General features: G+C 38.0%; 1 protein-coding gene across 2 annotated transcripts in view; it reads right to left on the reverse strand.

The window, feature by feature from the left end:
- Positions 1 to 16,295, reverse strand: part of HSPA4L (heat shock protein family A (Hsp70) member 4 like) — a 66,466-nt gene extending 50,171 nt beyond the window's left edge. The window contains exons 1-3 of one of the 2 annotated variants that reach the window (XM_031942271.1): positions 16,078 to 16,291; positions 15,181 to 15,347; positions 543 to 600 (exon numbers count right to left, since the gene is read on the reverse strand). In XM_031942271.1, coding sequence (XP_031798131.1) covers positions 543 to 600; positions 15,181 to 15,287 — 165 coding nt within the window. In that variant the 5' untranslated portion in view covers positions 15,288 to 15,347; positions 16,078 to 16,291. Of the gene's footprint in view, positions 1 to 542; positions 601 to 15,180; positions 15,348 to 16,077 lie in introns of both variants that reach the window. The other variant, XM_031942272.1, reaches the window with a different exon arrangement.
- Positions 16,296 to 17,557: the final 1,262 nt, after the last annotated feature.

Here is a 17,557-nt window from a genome sequence, read left to right on the forward strand (position 1 = left end):
ACTTTTTCCTAATATTCTCCCCATAGATGAGAGTTTCTTGCCAGGACACCCTTTTAGGTATGGTCTTAGTACCAAAGCATAAAATACATAAATTTTAACATTTAGTTATGTTTTAACACACATTACCAGCATCACAATTACAATTATTTTGGAAAAATAATTGTGAACTATTCTGCCTAATGTTATAATGACATACTATACTGATCAGACCATAGATCAAATTAAAATAAATGGAAAAATTTCTAGGTTAATAGTAGCTTCAGGCTATGTTTATGCTTTATTCAAGCTCAAGGTTTTTTGGGAGGAATATGTACAAAATACAAGTAAGAATTAAAATATTATGGTCAAAAACCAAATGTAACACAAAATTATAATTATAGATTTTGTTTTATGTATATCTTTTTTCCTCCTTTTCCTACTGAGCATGATTAATAAGGATTCCCTGCCCTTCTTAATCTAAGATTTTTCTATAATTTGTATTATGGCATATTTAATCCAAAATCTATGATTCTGAGCAACCACCAAGATTAAATTTAATTTACCTGACTTTTGGCTGCATTCCCAATGGTTCGAGTTTTGGATCCTAAAGATATACAAGCCCTAGAAAAGAATAAATAGTCAGATTCTACTAAAAGTAATGATAACTCTGGAGGGAAAGAGGGTTAACAGGTTAAAAAAAAAACAAAATAAATTTTCTAGTATGTTTGTAATTTATTTTTATGCATGTGACTATAAAACTCAACTCTTTAAGGATTAATATACAATCATGTAATTAATGCAACTTATAAAACATTTTAAGATGGCAAATCAGTTCTTTTATTTCTAACAAACTTCATTCCTAAACAATGGATCCCAAAATATATAATGAAGACGATTTATAGAATATGAATCTAAAAGACTCAATCTAAAGTACACAAACCCTCACTATTTGTAGCATAAATCTTTATTATAAAGTATTCTAAAACATATTAATTCTAACTGTGAAAAACTGATTAAACCCATAACATTTTACAAAAAAATCCTCCCATCTCAGCCAAGAAAGTTTATTTAGTAACAATTCTGAATAGATTCAATATTTTACACATACTAAATACCTACAATCTATGAACCTCAAATGAATTAATATATGGGTGTACTAGATCAAATCCCTGATTTCAAGAAGATTGTCATCTACTTGATAGGGGAAGAGATATGTACAAATACCTGAAGTATGAGGCAGCCTACTCTAAAAGGCATAAATTAAATGCCCAGAGGAATACAGAGTAAAAGTTGGACAATAATCAGTAAGACTGAAAACCAAAGAAGTACTGAGGTTTTAAGAGATGGGTGGGATTTATTTTTTTTTTTAACGTTTTCATAAAAGTACCATAAAAAAATACATCACACAGGAATAAACTTCCATAAAACCTTAACTTTTAACAACAATACGATGATAGCTACTAACAATATAGCCTTTTACAATTATCATCACTTTTGATCCTCATGACAACTTGGGAGACTGCCATAATTATCTCCCTTTTACAAATGAGGAAACTGAGATAAACAGACTGTTAAGTGATTTGTTCAGGGTCATATACCTAGGAACAAAGTAGAATAAAATGACTTAACAGACCAACACTGTTCCCCGCCCCAACCCATCAGGATATATATATTTGATTCTTTGGCTCCACATCTATCTATAGATTTGCTACTTTTCACTTTGTTCTCGTGAGGGGGTGTGTGTGGGGGGGGTGAGAATAGCTCCCTTGCACATGTACGTATTTCCATTTCTGCAAATTAGCTTTGCTTCATGTCATATATCTTTCCATGTTCTAGAGTATGTTCAATATCCACCTTTTATGACATCTTGATATCACAACTCATCTTCCTGAGTTCAAGCCTCACTTCCTAGCTGTGTGACCCTGGGCATGTCACTTAACCCTGTTTGTTTCAGTTTCCTCATCTGTAAAATGAGCTAGAGAAGGAAATGGCAAATCACTCCACTATCTTTGATAAGAAAATTCCAAATAGGATCACAAAGAGTCAGGTTGATTGATAATTGAACAAATATCACAACACTTTAATTGCTTGTTTTGACTAGTCCGTAATTTTTGGATACATAGATTGTAGTTTTCTGATATTATAAACAAGGAAATCATTAATAGTCTATATTTTTGATGCTCTTCTTAATGTTCTTAAGATGTCAGTTAATCAATCAACATTTACTAAGCACATACTATTTGCTAGATGCTAAATGCCAGGAACACAAAGAAAGGTTAAAAACAATCCCTGCTCTCAGGAAGCTCATATTCACTTTACCAAAGAAATGTGATTAGTTTTGTGACTTTTACTTTGTATTTCCAAGTTGCTCTACAAAATATTTGGACCAGACTATAGTGGTAAATAAGTAAAGGAGGGGGAGAAGAAGGCATTTCAGAAAAAGGAAATTGTATGAACAAAGCTGTGAGGTCAGAATGTTTGAATAATATTTGGGGAATACAAAGTAGTCATTAGGGCAAAAGTGGGATATAAGATTTGAAAGGCATGTTAAGGTCAGATTTGATGCTGGTTGCTATGAATGCAGACTAAGAATTTTGGCATTACTCAGTAAACAATTCAAGGTTTTCTAATTAAAGCAGTACTCAAGTTTAATAATGTTACTATAGGACAATTAACCTGGGAAGAACAGAAAAGCAGTTAGGAATCCAGAGGAATAGTTTAGGTGTGAAACTGTTAAGAACCTGAAAGGAAGCCAAAGTTCAAATAATTTAAACTAATTTAAACAATACTGAGATATAATAAAATAAAACTGAGACAAGAAGAGGATCACCGTGACACGAGGGTGCAGACAAAAAGTGACATTGTAGGGAAAGCAGAAAATATAGTCTTATTCCTTGTCATTTTCAACTGTCCTCCTTGTTCTACCGGTTATTCTAGTGAAATAGATGGAATACAACCTTTCATGTATACTATAATGGTTATGTATAATTTCATGGATCTAAGAGATCAGGAAAAATTAAAGTTTCCCTTGTCCTCAAGTCTTCATTCCAGTTTTTTTCCATGACAGAGAGAAAGAGAATTTCTTAACTACTCCCTTTGTATTCATATAGATTTTCTTTTTAAAAAGATTTTTATCTTAGACAAAGTCAAACAAAGAATGAATCAGGAGAGAAATACACATTATGTCAGTCATACTAATAATCGTTTTAGATGCATGTCTACATATGAGTAATTGACTATGTGTGGGTATATGTATGTATATAGTTCTTGTGAGGGGTCTGTGGATAAGTGTGACTATATATATATATATGTATGTTGAGTATGTCTATATGTGCCTATATAAATATATGTATGCTTAAAACTGTAGCCTGGCTTGGGGGAGGTTGGGGGATTGAAAATGAGGGAGGAAAAAAAATAAAGTAAAAAATGAATGTAGCAGAGAACAAAAGAACAACCTATAAGAAAGCAAAAAAAAAAAAAAAAAAAAAAAAAAAAGAAGATGGGACACTCATGAAATATAATTTCTTGTAATATATTTTGAATCCTCCCATATATTCTGCTGGGCATGTGACAATGTTTTGCTTTTCTTTTTCTCTCTTTTTTTCTATTCTGTTTTTTTTTTTCTAATTTTGTATTTAATTCAATTTTTTAAAAGGCTAAAAATCAGATCTTTGAATATAGTTATAAAAAGATATTTATCACATGGTTAAGGGTGAACAAAACACATAATGAAACGGGGCCTCTTACAAAACCCTTTATTTACTTGTTAAACAGAATTTAAAAAAAATTTCAAGATATACATTATCTGCTTTAATAATTCCAAAAACACTTTTGTTCATGACTATTCCCACTGGAGTACTCATAAAGTTTCTGCATCCAAAAGAAAATTGAAATGATTGGAAGATACACACACACATCCTCTATATCTAATATACAATTTCTAGCTTTTCTAAATGATCACGAGTGGATGAATATTGAGCCCCAGGTGGTTTTTTTTTTTTTTCCTTAGACCTTGCAACACTATCAAAACAGAAAATTTAAAAGCATGACTCCACCAGCCCTGAAATCAGGAGGACCTCAGTTCAAGTTTGGCCTCAGATACTTAACACTTCCTGGCTGTGTGACCCTAGGCAACTCAATTAACACCAATTGCTTGGGGGGGGGGGGGGGGGGGGGGGGGAAAACATAAAATTCTAAAATTTCCTTTGTCCATAGCTTTTAACAGCTCACAAAAATGGGGAAAAATTTAGATATATCAGAGCACTTTAGGTCTGATAAGAACTGATAAGAAATCACCTTGGCTGAACTTTCATTTTGCAGATAAGGAAAATGAGACCCAGAGTAACTGGAACCAAAGTATAGATCCTAACTCAAAATCCAGATAATTTTCAGGAAAAAAAAATAAAACTTAGCCAAGTTATCAAGGTATAATTCATGTATAATGAGAATCAGTTCATTTTAAAAAGTTTTACTCTGAACTTTTAAATAACGCTAGCCTCATGCTCATTCCTACATAAAAGGGAACACAAAAGAAGACTCAATGCAAACATGAGTCTCCATTTTAATGTACCTGGGTACTGCAAGGATTTACAATACATTCTACAAGTTACTTTAAAAACTGGCCTGCCTATCCATGCTTCCTTTGGTTCTCTTTTGTGCATTTTCCCTTCATTCAATTTTATCTTTTTAGTTCCAGTTTCTCTCCTTCCACCTACTTCACCCTCTTCCCCAACCAATTAAGAATACAAAATCCAGTACCAATATGAAGTCATGAAAACTAAATTTCCACATCCACCATTTTATTAAAGAAGAAGAAAAAAATGATTCCATTGATTTTATTCAGAGTCCATCTTCAGCCATCCCTGCAATTGTCTAAGAATTCTAAGGCATTTCCTCATATTTTAGTTCTTTGTGTTTTTTTTTCCCTTTTACTTTCAAAAGAGTCAGATTAATAGTTTGTTTTCCTTATAGCTATCCTATCCTTAGTATTACTTTCCCTCTGGAGGTAGGCAGCATGTCAACCTCATGACTCCTTTGGAATTGTGGTGGATCATTGTGTCGATCAGTTACTGAGTTTCTAAATGTTGATTATTTTGAAAATATTGCCATTATTGTATAAACTGTTCTCCTGCTTCTCTCACTTCATTTTGAATCAGTTCATAAAAGTCTTCTCAGGTTTCCCTGAAACAATTCCTCTTCATTATTTCTTATAGTACATTGAGTACTACTATATAGTAGTAAATTGAGATTATATGTCATATATACATCACAATCATATATCATGACTAGATAGATCCCAATTGATGGGCATCTTCCCCTAAATTGTTAATTCTTTGCCAACACAAAAAGAGCTGTTATATATTTTTTATACATATGAATCCCTTTCCTTTTATTTATTTGGGGGTATAAATTGCCTTCTATGCATTTTTAAATTAATTTTTTAAAATGAAAAACAATCTATTACAAACATACTCAAGCAAAACAAATTTCCAAATTGTATTTTCACTAACTCTCCTCTTTCTTTTGGTGTTATGGCTAACCACCTTTTGTGGTTTGACCCTTCCTCCCCCATTAATCAAGAAGGGGTAGGGTGGAGGAGAAATAGATGTAACATAACAGCCATAAACAGTCAATCTACACAGTATCTGTCTTCTTTTTGCACCTTGTCTCTAATACCACTCTTTGAGAAGAGATGGATAACAAACTTCATTTTATGTTCTCTAAAGGCAAACTTAGTCATTACACGTTGATCAGAGTTTTTCCACCTTTCAAAATTACTTGTTACAATGTTACTACACCTAAATAAACTGTTATCTTGGTTCAGAGATCACTGTAGTCTACAACTCTTCATACTCTCCATTATTCTCTGCAATAGCTTTTCACCATCTCTTCCTGAGCAGGAATATTCTGTTGTTCATATATCACCATTTGTTCCGCCATCCCGCCAGTTGTCTAAGAAGTCTAAGGCATTCCCTCATATTCTACCTCTGTTTTTTTTTTTTTTTTTTTTTTACCTTTTACCTTCTAAAGAGTCAGATTCATAAAATTTGTTTTCCTTATAGCTATCCTATCCTTTACTTTCCCCTAATAATCTACCTGTTTTATATCCCCATATTGAGTCTGATGCCTTTCCACAGTAAAGCCTTTTTGCAAGTTATGTTCAAACCTTTGTTTTCATTTTACAGTGTGGTTCATCTAATGTTCACTGCTGCCACTACTCCTCTTCATGCCTGTTTTTCTCAAATTCCCTTGATTTATGAAAAACAGCAAGCACACACACACAATTCCTCCTTTACCCTCCATTTTCTTTCCCTTGTAAAGCTCAGAAAAGAAGCAACTCACCCAATAGGATCCATTTTTCTTATTTAAATCTTTCAACATAATTGATATCATAAATGATATTATTCCTTCATTTTAGTTTTGAAAAGGTACTATTTTCTTCTTCAATTAGAATGTTATCATTACATCATGATGTGGCTTCTTTCTAACAACTTTCTAAGTTCCTCTGGAATTTTGGGGTTTTATTTCAAAGCTCCTATTCAAGTCCTCTTTTCCATTAATGGCATTTTTTTTTCTCTTATGAAATAAAAGTTTTGCAAGGTAAGGTATTTATGATTATAAGCTTCTCTTTAGCCTTTCTGAATACCACATTCCCAGATCTTTCATGGGACAAATCATCAGATCTTGTGTGATTCCATGATCTCAATATCTGAACTGCTTCCTTTTCTTTGATGTGAACTCTGAATTTTTTCTAACATTCCTGGGACTTTTCCTTTCAAGTGACTCCTGAATTCTATCTTTGTTTTGCCCTCTGGCTCTTAATCCTTAATTTAGGCAGTTTTCATTTTAACACTTTCTAGAATATAGTGTTGTCTATGCTTTTTAATTGATGACAATTATCAAAGAGTCCAATTATTCTCAAATATTCTCTTATTGGTCTGCTTTCCAGATCTGGTTTTTCTTGATATCTGACCTCAGATTAATATCCCCTCCTGTATACTCCCCTCCCTCCCCCATTTTGATTTTGTTCTAATTTTTTATTGCAGTCTCATGTTTAGTCTATTCCAATTTTCAGATAGTCTATTACTTGGGTAGGATTTACTTAGTTCTAAGCTAAAAGTTTTCTTCTAAATTCTTCCCTTCAGAATCTATATTTCGTTTTTATCTTTTTCCTTCTTATACCTTCATCTCTTGAGGTTAGACTCTCCTGAATCTTGGGATTCAAGCAATGATTCTGAGCTTCTAGAAATTCCAATATTCTTCCCTTAGATTTCTGCAAATAGGTCTATATTCTTGCTGCCTCTGAATACAGTCTTAAAAATTACAAGTATATTAAGATCTCTCTCTCTCTCTCATAGAGCTGGGGTGTCTTCTATTAACCTGGCTGGCTGCCCTCAGGCTTCTTGTTTTGTATGAAATTCTGGAATGAAAAATTGTTGCTTATTCTAATTTCTCACTGTATTTCTTGATCATTGTTTGCTCATGCTAACTTCAGCATTTTGACAAAGTATTATTAAGTGGAAGCTGGTCCATTTAGCTTGTTTAGGCCAAACCTCCTGGTCAAAAGGTACTAGGTTTTTCTTAAATAGCATGGAAGAAAAGACACTTTTCTTCATTTAATCCAAGTTTTGATTATATGTCAGGCCAGGTCAAGCTTTGCCTAAAAAAAGCTTTCTAAGTCACGACTCTTACAAAATATACTAAATGGAGGATTAATGTGGCCTAAATATAGGAAATTTGGTTCTTTCTTCCAGTCTGTTAATGTACATGTATATTCTTATGTATGTATACCTATGTCCCCACAGTTACATAAAATAGGTTCCTAAAAATGTATGAATTAATTTTAAAAAAGTAAATAAAAAGCTACTGCTAATTTTTAAAGTATTTTAAAGCATACACTGCTAATTTTAACTACCTTCTTTATCCAAAAGTTAGATCTTAAACAATACTTTACAAGTTTAAGAATCAAAAGCATTTTTTTAAGACAAGGAGTCAATGTTCTTTGTGTTATGGACTTTTGGGGCACTAAAGTTTTATGAACCTCTCTTCTCAGAATAATGTTTAAATGAATAAAGTAAAATATGTAGGATTACAAAGGAAATTAATTATATTTAAAGTTATAAAAATTTTAAAACAAGTTCCTAAAGAACCTCACATTAAGAACTCCCGTGGGTTGGGCTTTTTTTTTTTTTTTTTTTTTTTTTTAAAGATATTGGCTAACACAAACACAAATGAGGGAAAATTTAAAGTTTAATACCAAATTGTATTCAAAATCCCCTGGAAAAATCTCATTAAACCTCAATATCTACTGCACAACTACAGTACATAAGCTAGAAGAGGTTTCTAAAAACACTTCCATAAAGGATCTTAGAATTCTAATTTGTTACTTAGAAACAAAGCTAGGAGGCATAGTGGTTAAGAACCATGGCCTTAGTTAGGCCATCAAGTTCAAGTCCTACTTGAGATACTTGCTATGCTGTGACCCTGAAGCAAGTTAAAAACATTTTTCGCTGTTTTTCTCATTTGTAAAATAAGGACAGTAACAGCAGCTACCTATATCATTATTGTGAGGGTAAAATAATATATAGAAAATGATTTGCAATCTTGAAAGTACTTTATAAATGCTATCTATTATCATCATTATTGAGAATTGGATGTGAAACATTAACTGGGCAACAATATTTATTATTAATAATTAGTGCTTTCATTAGGTAATTTATAACATTTGTCAGGATAACAGGTGAGGAAAAGTAAAGAAGATACATTAGAACTCATATACTTGAATTTAATGAAGGCAGAGACCTGGCCTCAAGCCATCCTACTTGTGAATCCTCTGCTCAAGAGCCAGAAATGCCACCCCATTTCCTCCCAAAAGAAGGAGGAATAAAAAATGTACATGTATTAAGTGCTGATTAGGTGGCTCAGCTCCTCTGCTTGGCACCTGAAGCTTGTACCTGTCTAGCTTGAGTCTGTCTTTCCCCATAATACTTATTCCCCTCCAAGACCTCTTAGTTTCATTCAACCCAACTGAAAAATCAGTCTCTAACATCAGAACAGGAGGTATTCAAACATTACTTTTCCTGATTCAACAAATTATTAAATGCTTACAACCTACAGGTTACTAGTGATTCAAAGAGAAACAGTTCTGGTCCCCAAGGAGATAAATTCTGCTGAATAGTCAACAAATATCAATGATACCAGGGGCCCTAGCTATCTACCTCTTACAGGATTACATACCATATCCCTAGGTTAAATACAAAGTGCAGGAGAGCAAAGGCTAGCTGGTTCTGGGATTTTTCATCCGTGGATTCCCATTGCCTAAATACAATTTGTTTAATAAATACAGGTTGGAATTTTTTCTAAATGACAGAGACAAGACACAATCTTTGGATCATTATAATCATGATGCATTAACATTTGTGGAAAAAATGAGGTAATACAAATAAGACAAAAAAGTTTACTCCCCCATTTTATCCCCCCCTCTAATTTTTCGGATTGTCCACCTTGACCACAATCTATCAATACATTGATCACCCCCCTTTCCACTTGCTCAAAACCCTTGACAATTATCTCCCTTAATTCTCACTACCAATGGGATGCAGGTGCTATTATTATATCCCCATTTTACAGATGAGAAAACAGAGAAGTACCTTGTTCAGGGTTTACATTGCTCCTAGATGGCAGAAATCTTCCTGACTCCATGCCCCAGTCTTGGAGTCCAGGAAACCTTATCCTGTTTTCTAACTTCATGTCTTTTTTACCCCCATCACCATCTGCCCTTAGCTGGAACAAAAACTGCCTCTCCCCTTTTCTCCAAAATGCAGCTCACATCATTACCTCTCCTACTTTCTCTTAATCTCTAAGACCAACAAAATTATTTCCATGCACTTAAATAATTTCCTATCTTGAGTTACATTATAGCGGTGTGATTTAAAGTTCTTTTTAGGGTATTTTTCTCCTGAAACATTCTTAGCACCTAGCATACTGCTTCACATACAATGTTTTTGGCTGAAATGAATTAGGAAGAGTACAAAATTTTTTAACAAAAGCTTAATTTAGAAATGTTCTTGAACCAGGCAATTTTGTTGGTGTCCAGTTGTAGCTGACTCTTTAATGACCCCATTCGTGGTTTTCATGTCAAAAGATGCTAAACTGGTTTTGCCACTTCCTTCTCCAGCTCATTTTACAGATGAAGAAATTGAGGTAAACAGGGTTAAGTGACTTGTCCAGGGGAACAAACTGAGCCATAAAGTGGCTGAGGCCAGATTAGAATTCAAGTTTTTGTTCCTTGATTTTAATCAGTGTTTTTTCTAGATGTGTACTATTGATACATATGTATGCCTGAAGAGTCTGTATTATACTGTTGGCCACTCTCCCTTCTTGGAGTCTTCTCTTTCTATGAAGTAGTAACTTCTATTTTTATCAACTCCTTTCCTAGTAGCTTAGGGTAGCTGGATTTTGTGAGATACATATTAAGAGGCAATGGGTTTTCAGAAAGCATTCATTGTCTTCCTGTTCAGAAAGCTGGGATAAGACTAGAAAAGTTTACAACCCTTCTTTCTGCAGGCTCCAATCATGAAATAGAGTTGGGAGGGAATTCTACCTAATCTTTACAGAATAGAGGCTGAAATGACAGAAATTCATCCATTCTCATACTCAAAATACTTCTAGTAGATAGAATACACTAGTTTCATAAAGACTGGACTTGAAGATTTGGATTATTTCATTTTAACCCTGCAAAACCAGCTTTTATTCTCTGTAGCCATAGTGCAAAGGTTACAAATGACAAACATTGGCTTTGGATCAAATTCCTTAGACTGGGAGCTCTTTGAGGGCAGCTACTATCTTTTGCTATCTCTCCCCCCCACTCCCTTTTTTTTATTCCCAACACTTAGCACAGTGTCTGGGTTCTTGATAAATCCTTTCTGATTGATTGAAATCTTCAATAGTTACTACTTGAGGATCTTTGAACGAGTCAAGCAAAATTCTGAGCCCTATTGTCGTCTATGAATTGGAGGGAGATGGACTTGATGGCCTCTATGAACTGAATGAGGATTTAAAAAGAGATTTATATTTTGTGAGAAAGGGAGCCCAAATAGTAAAGAAAATTAAACTAAGAAATATGAAGTGATAAATTTATATAGCATTTGAAATTACAAAGCACTATATAATACATGAGCTCATTTGATACAAACTTCAGGTCCTGCACTCTATGCATTATGGCGCCACCTAGCATTCCCCCAAACAAGCAAAGTTTAAGTACAAAAGTTTTAATTTTCCTCTTAGGTTAGCTACCGCAGTTCTAACAGATACCTGGATATAGATATTACAGGTAACAATACTTAAAAAGAACACCTTGTTTCAAAGGATTATGTGCAAGGCACTGGGTTTAGGACAAAAGACAAAATAGTCTCAAGGTAGAGGAGGGTAGGAGCACAAAAATCCCAATTTTATTGAAAGGCTAAGAAATAATTTCTATTAACTTGTCCATGTTCCCACAATAATATGTCCAAAACTAAAACCTAAGAATTCTGATAACAATTCATCTCCTAAGTTTACCCTATTGGACCTCTTTATTTAATGAGAATGAATTGTCTGTATACAACAGATGCCAAATGAGTTACGGAAGACCTCATAAAGTATAATGGATAAAATTTTAAACCTTTAGTTATAATACCTGGATTTAATGATGCCTCTAATACATATTACCTATATATATACACACAGATCTATCTTATCTCCCCTATTAGAATTTAAGCTCCCTAAGAGTGGCACACTTTTTTTGTTTTTTTCTTTGTATTTCTGAGTTTTGCACAGCACCTGGCATTTAGTAAGCACTTATTTGTTGCAACATAATAAACTCCAGTCCTTACATATATCTTTCTTAAACAACATTTACATCTTGAAAAACTGAAATACTGTTAGATACAAATAATCAATAGATTCTTTCATTTTTATAAATTTGTTAGGTTTTTTTTTTCCCCTCAGAAGATAGCTAATTCAAAATCTGTGATGAAATGTCTGGATGTTTTTAGACAATAATGAACCCCTATCAAATTTTGCTTTTCAGATAGTAAACATTCAAGGAATGTTTGTGGAAAGAATGAGTGTCCAAAGATAGAAGGATGGATAGACAGATGGTATAAATTCTGAAATAGATACTGTTTAGAGGTACAATTAGAGGCAGAGATTAGTGAACAACCACAATATCCTCTCCAAACTTACAGCTTCCATTTTTGTCATGGTGGAAGGAATTAAGTTCTGGCCTTGGAGTACAAATAAAAAACCTGAGTTTGAATAATGCCTCAAATACTTGCTAGATAAGTGGAAAATCACAACCTTTCTGAGCTATTTTTTCCATCAGTAAAATAAAAACACCTGCCTCACCGGGAAGTTTTTATCAAATGAGCTCATGTATTATATAGTGCTTTGTAATTTCAAATGCTATATAAATTTATCACTTCATATTTCTTAGTTTAATTTTCTTTACTATTTGGGCTCCCTTTCTCACAAAATATAAATCTCTTTTTAAATCCTCATTCAGTTCATAGAGGCCATCAAGTCCATCTCCCTCCAATTCATAGATGACAATAGGGCTCAGAATTTTGCTTGACTTGTTCAAAGATCCTCAAGTAGTAACTATTGAAGATTTCAATCAATTGGAAAGGATTTATCAAGAACCCAGACACTGTGCTAAGTGTTGGGAATAAAAAAAAGGGGGGGGGGGAGAGATAGCAAAAGATAGTAGCTGCCCTCAAAGAGCTCCCAGTCTAAGGAATTTGATCCAAAGCCAATGTTTGTCATTTGTAACCTTTGCACCATGGCTACAGAGAATAAAAGCTGGTTTTGCAGGGTTAAAATGAAATAATCCAAATCTTCTTCAAGTTCAAGTCTCTATTTACTGTAAGTATTTTGAGTATGAGAATGGATGAATTTCTGTCACTTCAGCCTCTATTCTGTAAAGATTAGGTAGAATACCTCACCTCAATTTGCTATTTCAGGATTGGAGCTTGCAGAAAGAAGGGCTGTAAACTTTCTAGTCCTACCCCAGCTTTCTGGACAGGAAGACAATACATACTTTCTGAAAACCCATTGACTCCTAATATGTATCTGTACAAAGTCCAGTTATCCTGCAGTTAATGAGCTGCTAGGAAAGGAGTTGATTAAAAACAGAAATTACTGCTTCATAGAAAGAGAAAGCTCCAAGAAGGGAGAGTGGCCAACAGTACAATACAGATTCTTCAGGCATGCATATGTATCAATAGTACACATCTAGAAAAAACACTGAAACCAAAGAACAAAAAACTTGAATTAGGTAAATTATTGTGCTTCAAACTCAAAACTAGTATAGAATTTAAATTGAATAAAGACTTTATGACTAACATGACCAAAGAGTATCATGATCTGAATGAAATTATAACCTGTAGGTAAGAACTAGTTTCTCTGGGATAAATAGCTCTGAGTAAACTGCTATATAATACAAATTTACAAATAAATGAATTATGTACCAATCTGTGGTTTTCTTTCAGGAATTTAATGCGTTGTTTTTAAAACTGCACAATATTCTTTAATAATAAGCAATCTACACCTCTATGACACATCTTTCCTCACCCACATAAACCTCTTTTATCAACAAACTTCCCAGGCAAGCAGTGAAACTTGTGGAAACACTTTCATCAATCTTTATGGAGTCACTGCACAAGCATGAGTATATAACAAGATGACACACATCTCCACTGCCTAGTCTACATAAAAAGCCTTATGCTTCAGTCAGTGCATGAGGAATAGATTTCTACTATGGCCATCACCAAAAGTTGAGAAACTAACTCCTGCCTTAGCAACTCCATTAAAATGGGTGCCATCACTTTAGATTCCCAAGGTCATAGGAGAGCAAACACAAAACTCCCCATTAGATCCCAATATACTTCCTTTCTGGCATAGGCTGGGACTGTAGGCAGTTTTATGTGACTCCAAAACAGGAATCCTCTTCTAGGAGGAAAGTTTGCTGCCCCAAAGGCAAAGAGAGGCTGAAGAGGTGACACTGAAGGACATGATGCTGAATTGACATCTAGAATGGATGCCTAGTATGTTCCCCCTCTGGCTCATCTCAAGTGCCACCTTTTCTTTCCCTTCCTTTCCTCATCAACTCTCCTACCCTTGTTTCCCAGTCACACAGAGGAGTCTCCCCTTGTATTGACTCAGCTATGAACCATGTGCTCTGGGTAGACTATAAGCTCCTTGAGAACAGGACTGGACTCCTTTCTGTGATTTTCTGAGCACATACGCAAATGCTCCATAAATAATTTCGGGGGGGGGGCACGATACAGGCACCAGCAGGTAGACCCAGAGACTAGAATCCTCTAGTGACACAATCTGGGTTCCACCGTCACCCTCCCCCCCCCCCCCCCACACACACTCTGGCTTCATCAGGGTGGGTAGGAGATTGCAGAGGAGGGAAGACCAAGCTATGGATGCCAACCAGCTAGAGGGCAATGGGAGGAGGGGCAGCTTCTCCTCACCTCCCCATCCAGGGAGGCAGAGACAGTGGGGGGAGGTAAGGGAGAGGCAGGAACTTAAGATGAGGAGGCCCTTTGGAAGGGAAAAGACTGGGTGGGGGGAAGGTCACCGGCTGAGGAGAGAGAGGACATCCCCGTCTGTGGAGATGGAGGGCCGGCTGAGAGGCCGGGCAACATAAGGGGGGTACACAGAAGCGTCGGGCAGGCCGGGGCAAAGTCCCGGGGAAGAGGGGGATGGGCAAGGGAATGAGAGAGAGACCCAGGGCAGTATCGGGGAGAAGGGACCGTGCCGGAGGGGTCCGGTTTTGACACAGACGCGACTGTACCCGAGGGAGAGGGGGGTGGGGTTTGCAGCGGGCCAGTGCAGTATCCCAGGGATGATGAGGACGGTATCCCCGCAATGGACGAAGTGTGCGCAGGGATCTGGGGTGCAGTGGGGCGGAGGTCTGGGAGCACCGACAGCCCCCGGAGGGGAGGCAGGAGCCGGGGAGGGGCGGGGGATGTTCGGGAGCACTGAGGGAGGCCAAAGCGGCCGCGGCGGGGCGGACTGTCGGAGAGCGAGCAAGGGGGAGACTCAGAGGGGCACCAGGAGGGAGGCCCAGGGGACAGCCGGGAAGGGGGGGGGTCGGCCCTCCGCGGCAGGGGGAGGGAGGCGTCTGCACAGCAGCGTCCGGGCGGTACTCACGGGGTACACCGGTCGCTGTATTCATTGGCGATGGTCTCGATGCCGCCGCTTCGCGCCACGGCGATGTAGCAGTTGAGGAAGCCGAGGTCGATGCCGACCACAGACATGCTGCCGCTGCCGCTACCGCCGAGCTGGGAGGGGCGCCTGCTGCAGGTTCGCCGTCGGGGCTGCGAGGGGCAAGGAGGGGGCGGTGAGCCGGGGCCGGGGGCCGGAGCCGGGGCCGGGACCGAGCTGGGACGGAGCAGGGGCCGGGCCTGGGTCGCCGCCGCTTGCCTCGAAGCGTCTCTCCCCCACTGCGGTTCAGCAGCCACCAACCGGCAGTTACTGGGCTCTGCGCCTGCGTGCTCAGCCACCGGGGAGGCGCGCGCGCCGCCGCTCCGAGCCCTGCCTCGCACCCCGCCCCCAGCCCTCGGCCACCCGCCTCGGTCTCGGCAGCTTTCGTCAGCTCTCGGGCAACGGCGACCGCCGGGTTCCAGAAGGATCTCGAAGATGGAGGCGGCTGGGTTGGGGCGGAGCGGGGCGAGGAGAGGGGCGGGGGTGGAGGGAGGGACTGGGCTCCTCGGGCTGCTCCGTCTCCTTGGCGTCCGGCAGGCGCGGAGGCCGTTGAAGAGGTGGCTTTCCGCAGCCTCTACCGAGGAGGCGGCCTGAGCGGCGGCTCCTGGGGTCGCCCACCTGGCCCACTCCCCTAGATGCTTGGGGCTCAGCTCCCCTACCTGTAAAGTGCGAGACTAAGGATCCCCAGCTTTGGAGACCCCCTGAGGGGCACCGCGGGCGCTAGCCGTCTTCCCCACCCCCGGAACACGGGCACAGGAGCGCAAAGACCAAGGGGCCCTGGCATCCCAGCCCCGGCCCCCTTCCCCCGGCCTAACCCTCCCAGGGAGGTCCGCCGGCACCCACCAGCCAAAGGGGGGCCTCCTTGTCCCCTGCGAGCCCATGCACCCCCTGATGCTGTGGCCCTCTTCCCCAGGAGGGGAATTTTCAGCCGGTGCCAAACATGGCCGTTTTTCCTAATTCCATCTCTCTCTCTTGCACTGCTGGGGTCGTGTGAGCCAGACTTGTGTGATGAGGGCCTTGTCATGGGGGCTCTGTGAGGTAATCACCCCCATTATCCCGAGCAGTGGTCAGGACTATCTAATTTGGGGTTCACCCAACTTCCCGGAGCTACGGGGACCGAGAGGAGGGCCATGGAGGAAGAAAGGGGCGAGAAAAAGGAAGAAGGAATGAAGGTTATTGGGTGTAAGGAGGAGGATGAAGGGTACAGGTGGCTGTAAGCAAGCAACCATATTGTATTCGGTGAATATCAAAAAGCCATTACGAAAAGTTCAGCCTTTAGAGGCACTTTTCTTTTTCTGTGCCTGAACAACTGCAACTTGAGATGGCCCCTGTAACCCACAAGATCCTCTTTCTCCCTCCCCTGGTGATAAGAACAGTGATTTAAAAGCAAATTGAGGCTTGCTAAATTCTTCTTCCTTCCAAGGCAGCCTTTCTGTACGTTACCAACAAAACCCAGCAGGAATAAATTGAAAGAAAAATTACAATTCAAGCTAACGATGAAATGTATAAATATTTAGGAGTCTTCTTATCAAGACATCAAAGGAATAGTATGAACACAACTACTGAAATAAAGACAGACTGAAATGATTAGGTGTTAATTGCTTGTGGTTGGACCATGCCAATATAATAAAAGTGGCAATACCAAATTACTCAGTGCTCTGTCAATCATACTATAGAACTAGACAAAATAACAAATTTATGCAGAGAATATTTCGTTAAGAATCAATCTCACAAGAATGAAAAAAACAGTGAAATGGATCTAGTAGTACAATATCAGATCGTTTTGAAAATGTTTCTCTTAATAGAACTCAGCTCTTAATTCTTGGTATGGTGTGATAGAATGAACTTCTACCAAGTATTCCCTCTGTCCTAACTTCCCCAACATTTAGCTAGAATTTAATATTCACACAACTATTTAAAAGTTCTTTTGTGTTATGTTTTTTTAAAAAATGCAGTTTATGCTACCATCCTATTCCAAGTACCATAATTTCTTTTGTTGTTTTAAAATTTAAACTTAAATACAAAACAGGAAAAGGAAAAAAAATATTGCTATGTGCACAGCAGGACATAAAAAATTCAAAATAAAGAGCAATAAATTTCCATTTCAAGCTTATATAATAAATATTACATATTGTGTTGAGAGCTATCTTTGCTTCCTTGTAGTTTGATTTTGTTCTCTGATGTGCACTTTTTATTTTTTCCTTTCTCCCCGCAAAGAAGGCTACAATTAAGTACATATGTATATATATATACATGTGTGTGTCTGTGTGCACATATATGTATATATACACATATGTATGCAAAATATACACACATAGATATA

The sequence above is a fragment of the Sarcophilus harrisii genome, chromosome 6 (genome assembly GCF_902635505.1).
Source record: "Sarcophilus harrisii chromosome 6, mSarHar1.11, whole genome shotgun sequence".
Taxonomy (NCBI): Eukaryota; Metazoa; Chordata; class Mammalia; order Dasyuromorphia; family Dasyuridae; genus Sarcophilus; species Sarcophilus harrisii.